The sequence below is a fragment of the Alosa sapidissima genome, chromosome 24 (genome assembly GCF_018492685.1).
Source record: "Alosa sapidissima isolate fAloSap1 chromosome 24, fAloSap1.pri, whole genome shotgun sequence".
Lineage (NCBI taxonomy): Eukaryota > Metazoa > Chordata > Actinopteri > Clupeiformes > Clupeidae > Alosa > Alosa sapidissima.
The window spans coordinates 21,834,075-21,847,084 of record NC_055980.1 but is presented as its reverse complement, the minus strand read 5'-3'; the positions used below and the strand labels follow the sequence as shown (position 1 = coordinate 21,847,084).

Sequence of the window (13,010 nt, the reverse complement as noted above, 5' to 3'; positions counted from 1 at the left end):
ATAGTTACCTCACCAGCCTCGTAGTTATCATTTTGGGCGTATGGGTAGCTATCGTTGTCGTTAGCTAAATGGGACATTGTAGCCTCTGCAGACTATGTAGCAGTAGCTAGCCAGATATACTAGATGTGATATACTAACTAGTAACAATTAGGTTGTGTCCTGCCCATTTTTTTATTTTTATTTCTACTTTTTAAAGCCTTTTAACTTGAGCTGTGAGCTGATGGGAGCTCACTGTCTAGGTAGATTGTACACCTAATACAATATATTGTATCACATTGTTTGATTGTGAGAGCTATTACCTTGATGGGATGCAATAAGTGATGTAGGCCTACTGTATGTTGTCATTGCAGCTCGTGAACAGTCATGAGTGAGTTTAGAATACACCATGACGTGAATGAGCTCCTGAGTCTCCTGCATGTTCGAGGAGGGGATGGAGCCGAAGTTTACATCGATTTACTGCAGAAGAATAGGACTCCCTACGTCACCACCACCGTCTCAGCACACAGTGCCAAGGTATGCAACAAATGCATCAAACGTTTTGTTTATTCAGTTACCATACTCTGGACGTCAACGTCTGATGGACTCGTGCATATCTTACAGGTTAAGATAGCGGAGTATTCCAAAACACCAGAAGATTTTCTGAAGAAATATGAAGAACTCAAGTCAAAGAATGTGCGGAACCTTGATCCACTTGTTTACCTTCTGTCAAAGCTCACGGAAGACAAAGAGGTAACCTACTGTTCCTCTCATACACATCCTATGCACATCACTATTTTGTTTAAATAAAAAAAAAAAATAAGTGAGTGAATTTCATTTATGAACACATTCCTTGCAGACGTTGCAGTACTTGCAACAAAATGCCAAGGAAAGGACGGAGATGTCAGCGAACGCCTCAGCGGCGACCAGCTCAACGTTCACTATCCCTCAGACCAGCACAAAGATGTCCATGCAGGAGTTGGAGGAACTGCGCAAGAAGCTGGGCAATGTCACTGCCAGCTCTAACGTACCACAGGTACTGGGATGTTCATGTCAGTAAAAGGATGGCGTAGGTAGTGTAAAGCAAGATGCAGGTCATAGTGGCACACATTATAAATAGTCGTCCTATTCATCTTGATATTCAGTTGTCCTTGAATAACAATAATATCAATATGCAGTGTGAATAAAAAATAAATGTGCTTTTTGGTTGACCAGTCTGCAGAGGTAACTCGGAAAATGCTAAGGGACAAACACAACAAGAAGAATCCCACTCAGCCCATCCCCGTGTTTCCTAATTGGGTGTACGACAGGCCTGCCCTCATTGGGGATTTCATCACTGGCACCACGCCTGTTGGAGACCAAGCACCACCCATTGGTAAATGTTCCTCTGCTCCCACAGTTCCTGTATCCCCTGTGTACTATGTTTATGTTTATGTTTATGCATTTAGCTGATGCTTTTATCCAAAGCGACTTACAGATACAAATTACAGGTGGAAATCTCCCTGGAGCAACTTTTTAAGGGTTAAGTGCCTCACTCTAGGGCACAGCGGTGGCAGCTGGGAATTGAACCCGCTTTTTTTGTGGCTACAGCATGCTAGTCGAGTTCCTTAACCACTTCACTACCACCACCGCTACTGTAGTGTAGCCTGTAAGAGTCACTCCTGTGAGAGTTCAGGAAGCCTTCCCATGAATGTTATCATTGTGAGCTTCTCATCCTCAGGAACTTTCATTGTGAGCTTCTCATCCTTAGGAACTTTATCATTGTGAGATTCTTCATCCTCAGGGACTTTATCATTGTGAGCTTCTTCATCCTCAGGTACGATTCCACTCACTGCCCAAGAGCAAGCGTTGGTGGAGGACCTGCTCTTCGTTCTGATTGGCGTGGACGGCCGTGACATCACTGCGCAGCCTGTGCTGGGCAGGCAGAGCCGCTCCTTCATCGTGGATACCTCTCTGGACATGTCAATCAAAGAGCTGGTAAACCGCATCCTACCGGTTGCCTCCTGCTACTCGACCATCACACGGTGAGTAACGCATCCAGACTGTTGTACTGGTTTATTATTATGCAGAGGAAAAAAGCTTTCTAGCTTTATTGTGTTATCCTTGATAACTTTGCAAGAAGCCTGTATGATGTCTTTCAAAGTAATTGATTGGAGTCAATCAGCAGTCAATCTTTATGGGGGTAACCATGGCCTAAAGGTTACAGAAATGGGCTTGTGACTGAAAGGTTGCCACCGTTCGTTTCGTTGGTGGGCTGCAGCAGTTAATTGATTGTCAACTAGTTAATCACCACCAATCAGTTAATCAATTTGCATAATATTTTAAGGAAAATACCTCATGCCAATGCCAAAGTTTGCTTTACTTTAGCAAAGCATACTGGTTCAAAGCTTGTATCAAATTGCCATTTCCACGTGACTGATGACGTCAAAATCTTCGAGCAGACGGGCAGGAATAATATGGGAAGGGAATGGGATGGGAATGAACAGTGCTTTCCCCTCTAGTTTGTGACTCTACCAAACTGTTCTGCCGTTTCTCAGTGTTTTGCAGTCTATGCAGTCATTCATCTGTGCCCTTGTTCCATCCAATGAAACCCTTTTGCAAACACGCCCACATAAAGAAACTTGGAGTTGGACTTAAGTTGTTTGAAATGAAAAAGGAAAATTGAAACCCTGCCAGCCAGGATGGGTTTTTTTTATATACTATATATAGTTTTATAATGGCTATGTGTATGTTGCCGGACCCTGCTGCCGCCTTTTCAGATTACATTTTTTTTTCCAACCCTGTAGTTTTTTTTATTTTTAATCCATAGCGAATAACTGGTTATGTTTTTTTTTTCTTTTCATCCATCTGCCTGCATTAACACAATGGTGGTACCGTTGGGGACTCGCATGCAGCTTCACGGAGGAGCGTTCGTCGTTTGAGTACGGCCAGGTGAACCACGCACTGACGGCGGCCATGCGGATGCTGATGAAGGAGTACCTGATCCTGGTGACGCAGCTGGAGCACCTCCACCGGCAGGGCCTGCTCTCGCTGCAGAAGCTCTGGTTCTACATCCAGCCCACCATGCGCACCATGGAGATCCTCGCCTCCATCGGTGAGATGAGCGAGATCGGACGAGGGAGATCAGTGGGGTCTGGAGTCCCTTCTTGGGCATGCAGGGTGGGATGGGGTGGGGGCGTTGTTCATTGGTGTTAATATGTTAGTGATAAACTTACGCACTTTAATAAGCTTACTATTAGCAAGGGGAATGCTTTGAAATTGACCCATCCGTCTAACAGTGCACCTCCTTTCCTCCTGTGGTTTCTCTTTATGAACAGCGACGTCAGTGGAGAAGGGGGATTGCATGGGCGGCTCGACGCTGAGTCTCCTCCATGACCGCACGTTTAACTACACGGGGGACAGCCAGGCGCAGGAGCTGTGTCTGTACCTCACTAAAGCGGCCAGCGTGCCCTACTTTGAGATCCTGGAGAAGTGGGTCTACCGGGGCATCATCAAAGATCCCTACAGGTGATGTCCGTGGCTGGGTACTGTTACTGAATTACACAGTTGGGAACGTAAAACCATATTGTACTGGCTGCCTACTCAGTGTTTCCCACAGAATTGAATTCTATTCTATTCTAATTCAGCATTCTATTTGTGGTGGTAGGTTTGCAGAATTAACTCGAATGCAACAGTTTTTAACAAATTAGTGCAGGGCGGTTTTGATTCCAACCAGATTCAAGCACAATTTAGTACAGCCAGGAAAATCATTGTGTGGTGGTCAATGTTGATATTGTGGTGGGCTGCCACAAATAAGTCAATGTATGGGAAACACTGCTACTCCATTTTTATTATGTTATTATTATTATTATTATTATTATTATTATTAGTAGTAGTAGTAGTATAAGTTATACTAGCTTGCAGACGTTTACAGAGACGGGAGTGGAGACATAGTTTTTCTTTAATATCACTGTCTAGTTTGTGCAGTTTTAGCACTTGCAGTTACCCTGGAAGTCGTTTGACCCTCATTTACACCTTCTGATGATGAAATTTACTGAATAAGTAATCATAAGATTATATTGTAACTATTACACAAGCTCAATATAGCATTTATTGCACCAAATTGTAAGTAATCAGCAAAGCTGTATAATTGGTTTGAATTCCACCTTGAAAGAGTTTCATAGTTTTTACAGCATTATTCTATTAACTGTTAGTATAGGTGCAAAAATATATATTGATGTCTGAGTTGAATTTGGCGTTTTACCCTGTCTGAGGTGTTTTTCTTCTCCACAAGTGAGTTCATGGTGGAGGAGCATGAGCTTCAGAAAGAGAAGATTCAGGAGGACTACAACGACAAATACTGGGACCAACGCTACACTATAATCCAGCATCGAATCCCTTCTTTCCTGCAAAAGATGGCTGACAAGATACTCAGTACAGGTCTGTGGATCTGTTGGTTGAGTTTGTGTGATTTGAGTTTATTGATGACAGAGGTGCTTTTCCTTTTAAGATATTAAATGCTGGGGGAAAAGAAGAACAGTAACATTGATTGGGTTTCTTTTTATTAAGATGTATGTGTGTATTGCATAATGTTGGATAAAGAGTTAAAGTAGACTGATACGATATTTAGCAAATGCTTTTATCCAAAGCAACACAAACTCACAATGGCGGGAATCGGACCCGGATTGTCCGATTGTCAGTCGATGACTGTACCGCTGGTCCACCATGACTGCAAAGAGCGTCTGAGCGTCTGTCAAATAAGTGAAAAATTAACCAACGATGTTGTTTTCTGGTGCAGGCAAGTATCTGAATGTAGTCCGAGAGTGTGGCCGAGACGTCACGTGTCCAGACGCCAAAGAGGTCCTCTACACCCTGAAGGAGCGGGCATATGTGGAACAGATTGAAAAGGCGTACAACTACGCCAGCAAGGTGCTGCTGGACTTCCTCATGGAGGAGAAGGAGCTTGTGTCGCGCTTGAGGTGAGACAAGAGAGCGTAGGAATAACAGTAATGATAATCATTTTTATTTAAATAGCGCCTCTCTCAAATCCAAGGTCGCTTAACAGAGTAGAAACTATGACTGCAATTCCAACAGACCATAATTGACAAGAGAGACAGAGGTACATTCAAGTTTGCAAACAAGGTACTGTTTGCCTTGGGTTTTTGGCGAATGTTTGCAAACACTCTGAGCAAACAGTCTGAGAACATTCAGTGGAGCGCAGAATGTCATCTAAAGTTTGAAATGGAAAATTCAGTAACACTTTACTTGACAGTATCGACATAAGAGTGACATAACACTGACATGGACATATGACACTGATGACACATGAACCCTAATCCTAACCCTAACTTGTTATGACAAAAACCGAATGTCACTTAATAACAGAAGCGTTATGTCATAAACATTTATGACTTGTTTATGACACATTCATGACAGTGTCATGTCACTTTTATTTCGATACTGTCAAGTAAAGTGTAACTGAAAATTCTATATTTAGTCATACCCTGTGTTTGGAACTTTCACCCACTCATCATATACTGTAGTTGTTCACTACGTAGTGAGTGAGTGAATGTTTGGGACACAGTGGTGGAAACCTATGTAGCTACATGGCTTACAAGGAAATATCAACTAGAACGACTACTGCTCTGTCCCTCTTCTCACTAGACTACTGAACTCAAACTATTAACTGAAGGTTGAGTGACTGGTGGCCATTTTCTGATTGATTCATCTTTTACCTTTATTTCTGTGCACTAGGTCCATAAAACATTACTTCCTGATGGACAAAGGTGATTTCTTCGTCCACTTCATGGACCTGACTGAAGAGGAGCTGAAGAAGCCTGTTGATGACATCATCCCTCCTCGGCTGGAAGCTCTTTTGGAGTTAGCCCTCCGCATGAGCACCGCAAACACGGATCCGTTCAAAGACGACCTAAAGGTAAGCCGCGCGGAACGTTTTTAGATCTTTCTGCCTTTGATGGCAGAACAAGGGAATGCAGATGGCTTTGGTCTGTAAAATTCAGACAGGAAGAGAATTAATGAATTGGTGAGATTCGTTGTTCTTTGTTTGATCTGATAACATCAATGTCCTAATGGTCATGCCTTTTACTGTCTATTGATGAGGAGAAGTACTTGTTACACTTTGTTTACCTATCACCCAGCTGATCGAAACAAAAATGAAACGTTCAAGCAGACAATATATAATACAGAATCATCAAAATGACATTCACCACAATGACTGTATACATAGATGGACAGTGCATTGTCCATTAAAAGTGAAGCCATGGGAAGATTCTACAGAACTTAAAGCAGAGACTTTCTAATGCGACACAGCACTCAAAGAATCTCCCATAGAAATGTCTGGGGTTAGGGAGTAGCGAGCTAGCTCTCTGTTTTGTTTGAACAAACAAACAACAAAAGTGACGTTGCCCAACAACTTGGAGCACCTTTTTTTTTAAAAGAAATGTAAGTATATTTGGGCTTTTTATGCATCTAATCAGATAGGATAGTGGAGAATGACAGGAAGCGAGTTGGAGAGAGAGAGTTGGGGTGGGATCCGGAAAGGACCACGGGGCGGGAATTGAACCTGGGTCGCCGGCGTACGGTGCAAGTGCCCCAGCCAGTTGCGCCATGGCTGGAGCCCATTTAGAGCTTGTTTAACTGAATGGAGAACACTCACTCCCAGCTGAACCCCTCTTCTCCACTCCACTCCGCCCGCAGATCGACCTGATGCAGCACGACGTGATCACTCAGCTGCTCCGCGTGCTGGCCATCGAGACCAAGCAGGAGAAAGCCCTCATCAACGCCGACCCCACCGAGGTGTCCCTGTCCGGCCTCGAGGCCTTCTCCTTCGACTACATCGTCAAGTGGCCTCTCTCGCTCATCATCAACAGGTAACCAACGATACGCAGTTTGGTAGAGCGGTCGCGCGCACCATCCCACCTTTCTTTAAGGCCAGGTGCTGGACAAAGGTATACGAACGTAAAACGGAAGAGGGAATGTCGTCCGCACTCCGGAGTCAAGCTTCCAAATATTTCAATTAAAACTCTTTGCCTGAAGCTTGGTAGCTTGGGTTCAGAACATCCCTCTCGTTACTTACATAGTGCATAACCACCATATTCACTGTATACAATCCTATGTGGTGAATGAGTGGGTGCTCCTAATACATGGATACAGGGATTATTTTGGATACTTTTTTATTTTGAGATCATTTGTTTTATTTTGTACAGCACTTTGGTCAGTGAAAGCTGTGTTTAAATCTGGAGGTTAATTTGACTTGGGTTTCCATGGGTAAATACCGTACTACGTAATTATAACATTGTAATTTACGGCTCATGGTAGAGGCTGAGGATATAGTCATTCTGTTGTATTAGACAGCTGGTTGCTGGTTGTACTAAATGAATTACAAGTGTGTTAAAGACTTTTAATGAAACATGTAGTGTTGTGTATATAAAAAATAATAATGTCTCTTTTTTTTGCTTTGCCTCGGAACAGGAAAGCACTGACGCGCTACCAGATGCTGTTCAGACACATATTTTACTGTAAGCACGTGGAGCGGCTGCTCTGCAATGTCTGGATCAGCAACAAGATGGCCAAGCAGTTCTCCCTGCACTCGGCCAAATGGTGAGAGAGACACTTATCGTCGTCTTAGTCCTGTACAGGTTTTTAGAGCAATCCAATGGTTCCAGTGTTTTTTTTTTTGTTGCTACTGGGCTCCCCAGCATTTGTATTTTACACAATTGCCATAAATACCACTGAAGGCTTGCACGGACAGTACACTATTACAAGTTAGTTTACCATCAAAATGACATTGAAGCTGTTGTATGAGGGTTAAAAACTTGCATTGGATGTCTTTAAGCATTACAGATGTGTTGTTTGTCTTTTTGTTGTCCTAGTACATCTTGCATATATTACTTTAAAGAATAACTCATTTATTATTTTTCTCTCTCTCCGTTTCCCTCTCTTTCTTTCTCTCTCTCTCTCTCTCTCTTTCTCTCTCTCTTTCTCTTTCTGTAGGTTTTCCACTGCGTTTGCTCTCAGGCAGCGCATGCTCAACTTTGTGCAGAACATCCAGTACTACATGATGTTCGAGGTCATGGAGCCCACCTGGCACATCATGGAGAACAACCTCAAATCAGTGAGTCTCTCTCTACCATCACATACGCTCACAAACCATCCCTTAAATCAGTGAGATTCTTCCATCACATACGCTCACAAACCATCCTCAAATCAGTGAGTGAGTCTGCTCAAAGCTACTTCACACAAAGGCCTTTGGAAGAGAGGTTACCCAAATATACAAGCCAGTGAGACTGACACTCAGAGCAGTAGGGTAGATTTGGACAAAGTACTGACCACAGTAACTCCAAATCAGATCCAAATCTGAGTTTTTGTAGACAGGGGATTGTAACTCTTGTTAGTAAGTCATTGACCAAACAGGCCACGTAAGATAATTTAATGTCACCACACTTGGATGAACACTCATCTGGCTTTTAAAATGCGTCACCTGTTTCATTTCATTTTTTGCTGTGCTTTTGTGTGGTGAAGGTTGTTGTGAGTCTGTCAGTGATCACTGTGAAGTGGAATTTTGTGACGATCTACATGGAACAGTTTGTCCAGCAGGGGGCTCCATTTCCCCATGTGTTAGAAAAGAGATAATGGCATCATTACTCTGTCCTCCATGTTCACTCTCTCCTCTGTCTTTCTCTTCTTTCTCTCTCTCTCTCTCTCTCTCTCTTCTCTCTCTCCTCTGTCTTTCTCTTCTCTCTCTATCTTTCTCTTCTCTCTCTCTCTCTTCTCTCTCTCTCTCTCTCTCTCTCTCTCTTTTACTCTTCCTCCAGGCATCAAACATTGATGATGTCCTATGCCACCACACTAGTTTCCTAGACAACTGTCTGAAGGACTGCATGCTGACCAACCCGGAGCTGCTGAAGATCTTCTCCAAGCTCATGTCCGTGTGCGTCATGTTCACAAACTGTATGCAGGTCAGTGGCATCAAATCAAATCCTATTGATGCTATCTGTGTTACAGTGCGGCGTACCTAATACAGTTATCAGGATCAGAGTTCTAAGTGAAGTGTTATGAAACTGGATAGCAGTTGTGATATGCTGTGCTAAATAGAGTAGCAAAGCCATGACGTAGCGTTGTCAAAGCAGCAATTTCGCTGGATCTAAACAAATCAATCTAACTATAATAGTCACCATAGCGGTGGCTTTCTTATTCTATTTCAATAATTTTACAACGTTTCCAAGACTATTATTTTTATAACGTTTCCAAGACTAGTATATTTTTTTACACTGTAGGAATTACATACTACAACATAAACTTCATATCAACACGATCAAATTTGTAACTACAGACTTTTATTTTAGCATGGGTTTCCGCCATAAAAGAGACCTGCATGTAACTTCATGGTTTTAACAGTGTATTTGTCTTCTGTATGATTCATTCTGTGTGCGTGTGCGTGTGTGTGTGTGTGTGTGCGTGTGTGTGTGTGTGTGTGTGTGTGTGTGTGGTACGTTTCCCTACAGACGTTCACCCTCAGCATGCGTCTGGATGGAGAGATGAACCGCCTGAGTAGAGAAGCTCCGTCTACCCAGAGTGAGCGTGCTGAGGAGGCAGAGAAGAAGAAGCAGGCCTCTAAGGTATTCAGAACACACACACACACACACCAACACATGCGCACGCAGACACACACCAACACACACACCAACACACGCGCACACAGACAGACACACACCATTACACACACACACACACACATACTGTACATACACACACACACACACACCCACGAGGCATTCAATCTTTAAACCCATTCCGTCTGACTTTCCTCACCATTTGTATTCAGGTGACGTCAAGTCACTGGCAGTTGGTTACTAGTGGGCTTTCCTGACTTTTGTTTACTGCTGGTTGCCCTGGAAGCGGCTGTTTGGTTAATCAAACAGTCCAAGTCCAAATCTGATGTGGCACCATCAATTGACCTAACCTCCATTTTTAACTAATAATCTCCAATGTTAAATAGTTTTGTCCACTTTGAGGAATGTTAAGTTAAGATAAGTATTTACCACAGAATAAAGTGTTTCTGTGTAGTTATAGCTGATTATGAGTAAGCCTCAGCTGGAAGTGAAAACAGGAAGTTGTATATCTCATGCCATGTCCAGTTTGTGGCGGAGCACATGGAGGCGCTGCAGTCGGACGCGGGCTTCGAGGCGACCATCGGCAAGTTCGACAGCAACTTCAGCACCATGCTCCTGGACCTGCTGGACAAGCTGAGCATCTACAGCACCAACGACTGCGAGCACAGCATGATCAACATCATCTACCGGTGCGTGACCACAGATGGGTGGGGGGGGGAGCGGTTATGGCCCAATCCCAAAGTATAAGTATAAGTATATATACTCTTTTGATCCCATGAGGGAAATTTGGTCTCTGCATTTATCCCAATCCGTGAATTAGTGAAGCACACTCAGCACACAGTGTACACACAGTGAGGTGAAGCACACACTAATCCCGGCGCAGTGAGCTGCCTGCATCAACAGCGGCGCTCGGGGAGCAGTGAGGGGTTAGGTGCCTTGCTCAAGGGCACTTCAGCCGTGCCTACTGGTCGGGGTTCGAACCGGCAACCCTCCGGTTACAAGTCCGAAGTGCTAACCAGGAGGCCACGGCTGCCCCTCCGGGCTCACAGGGCTTCTACACACATTTGTGTTCCGTCAATGCATGCTAGTGGGTGTTCCCGACGGTAGCTATGCAAATGACTTGAAGTATAACCGTAATTTGATTGGCTGGTGCCGTCCGTCGATTGGCTTGATTGGCCGGTGCCGTCTGTCGGTGCAGCAGCAGCTGAACTTCTCAACGCGAGCAACGGGAGCAACGCAACGCAACGGACCCACAATTCAGTTGGGCAACGGATGACGTAAGCCCACGTAAAGTGGACGGGATGCGTCTCCAGCACAACAACGCACGCAACTGTGTGTAGGAGCCGACAGACTCACAGACTTTGCTGTGCGTTCTCGCGAAATTCGTAAGGGCTTAGGGCTGTCCCAATGTCGCATATCAAATGGTGTGAGTGTTTGAGTACACACTTACCGAGCCCTTTTCCGTGAGTCTGCATTGTGCAGACTTCACTAAAGGGAATTACCCACAGTTCAAAGCATTGTGACGTTTACCGCGGAGACCATAGAGAAAATCACGACACACGTGCATGGTGCACGTGTCAGCAACGTCTTTATTATTAAACATCGTGAAGTGCCGTCACATTCCCATTTCTACCTATCTGAGCCCATGTGGCCTCACACACTCACTCACCTAGCACCTGAGATCAAAGTCTTAGTCCTCAGGGCTCACTTGATTGGCCCTATCTACCGGTGCGTGGCAACGGACAGGGTGGGGGGAGGGGAGTTGTCATCTACCGGTGCTTTTAAAAGTGGTTGCCAGCTTGGTAACCAGGCATGAGGTTTTGGTTGCCATCATTAATGGCCTGTTATGTTTTTGCGTACTAAAATAATAATAACACTAGTTAGTGTTTAGACACACATTTGGATTTATTTCACCTTTATTTCACATAGCTTATTTCATAACAGGAATAGAGGAAAAAGAGATAATACATATAATGTGGCCCTTCACAAAAAAAAAAAAACTAAAAAGAACTATAGTAATTTGCAACTGTAGTATAGTGAGATTTCTATAGTAGTTCTATGCAGGGGTGTAGTGGTAAAAAAAAGAGGTGGGTAAACTATAAGGTGCATAGTGCAGTCCACTATAAGGAGCATAGTGCAGTCCAATATAAGGAGCATAGTGCAGTCCACTATAAGGTGCATAGTGCAGTCCACTATAAGGAGCATAGTGCAGTCCAATATAAGGAGCATAGTGCAGTCCACTATAAGGAGCATAGTGCAGTCCACTATAAGGAGCATAGTGCAGTCCAATATAAGGTGCATAGTGCAGTCCACTATAAGGAGCATAGTGCAGTCCAATATAAGGTGCATAGTGCAGTCCACTATAAGTGCAGTCCACTATAAGTGCAGTCCACTATAAGGAGCATAGTGCAGTCCACTATAAGGAGCATAGTGCAGTCCACTATAAGGTGCATAGTGCAGTCCACTATAAGGTGCATAGTGCAGTCCACTATAAGTGCAGTCCACTATAAGGAGCATAGTGCAGTCCACTATAAGGAGCATAGTGCAGTCCACTATAAGTGCAGTCCACTATAAGGAGCATAGTGCAGTCCACTATAAGGTGCATAGTCGGGTCGTTCTCAGTGGCAAGTGCATGTCAGCCCCTTCAACTGAGAACAAGTCTCAACTAAAAATGAAAATAATAAGGAGCATGAGGATAATTGAGAAACAAATGTTGCGATGTAATACAGACATTTTTTGTTGCAATGTAATAGACATTTTTTGTTGCAGTGTAATTGTAATTTTTCAGTGTGCCTGGTTTTCTGCCATAAGACAGACAGTCTTGTGTGAGACATGTGTGCTGACCGCATTCTTTTCTCGTCGCAGGTTGGATTTCAACGGCTTCTACACCGAGCGCTTGGAGAAGATGGCTATCGAGCGGAGTCAGAAAGCCGCTGCGTGACGTCACCCTGTTGTCTTAAAATGACAAACATCTGCATCTGCATCATAGCCAGGTGTCGGCCTCGTTGTAGCACTTCGACTTTCTTTATTTCATCCCTCTACAGAATGCCTGTAAAGAGCAGCAGTCGCTCTCCATTTTGTTCCGAAACTGTGTGAACCTTTGTCTAATCGATGAAGTGACTTGACTGTTGATGGTTCTGATGATGTTCTGGACTGGAGTGGACTGCAAAGCACTGATGTTATGCTTTTGTTACAAACATAACAAAACTCCTATTTAAACTTGTCTTACAAAAAAAAACAAAAAAAAAAACAATAACATTGAGAGTGAATGCACTCGTTTGAATTCCTTGAAAGTGTATTATGTAACTGTTGTTTATAAACGCCCCTTGCTTCTTTCCTCAACCTGGCCCCTTAATAAAGACTTATGAGAAAAAAAAGAAAGAAAAGGAAATGCTGTAGTGTACAACGGAAATGTCATCGGCC

At 43.7% G+C, this 13,010-nt stretch overlaps 1 protein-coding gene across 1 annotated transcript in view; it reads left to right on the top strand.

Annotated features, from left to right (window-relative positions):
* tubgcp2 (tubulin, gamma complex associated protein 2) overlaps positions 1-12,978 on the top strand; it is a 13,128-nt gene extending 150 nt beyond the window's left edge. Inside the window, exons 2-18 of the mRNA XM_042081954.1 lie at positions 351-513; positions 601-729; positions 836-1,012; positions 1,192-1,351; positions 1,793-2,000; positions 2,871-3,070; positions 3,294-3,483; positions 4,250-4,395; positions 4,754-4,934; positions 5,710-5,890; positions 6,673-6,845; positions 7,447-7,575; positions 7,969-8,089; positions 8,790-8,933; positions 9,480-9,593; positions 10,113-10,276; positions 12,453-12,978. Coding sequence (XP_041937888.1) covers positions 364-513; positions 601-729; positions 836-1,012; positions 1,192-1,351; positions 1,793-2,000; positions 2,871-3,070; positions 3,294-3,483; positions 4,250-4,395; positions 4,754-4,934; positions 5,710-5,890; positions 6,673-6,845; positions 7,447-7,575; positions 7,969-8,089; positions 8,790-8,933; positions 9,480-9,593; positions 10,113-10,276; positions 12,453-12,528 — 2,643 coding nt within the window. The 5' untranslated portion in view covers positions 351-363 and the 3' untranslated portion in view covers positions 12,529-12,978. The remainder of the gene's footprint in view (positions 1-350; positions 514-600; positions 730-835; positions 1,013-1,191; positions 1,352-1,792; positions 2,001-2,870; positions 3,071-3,293; positions 3,484-4,249; positions 4,396-4,753; positions 4,935-5,709; positions 5,891-6,672; positions 6,846-7,446; positions 7,576-7,968; positions 8,090-8,789; positions 8,934-9,479; positions 9,594-10,112; positions 10,277-12,452) is intronic.
* The last annotated feature ends 32 nt before the right edge of the window (positions 12,979-13,010 follow it).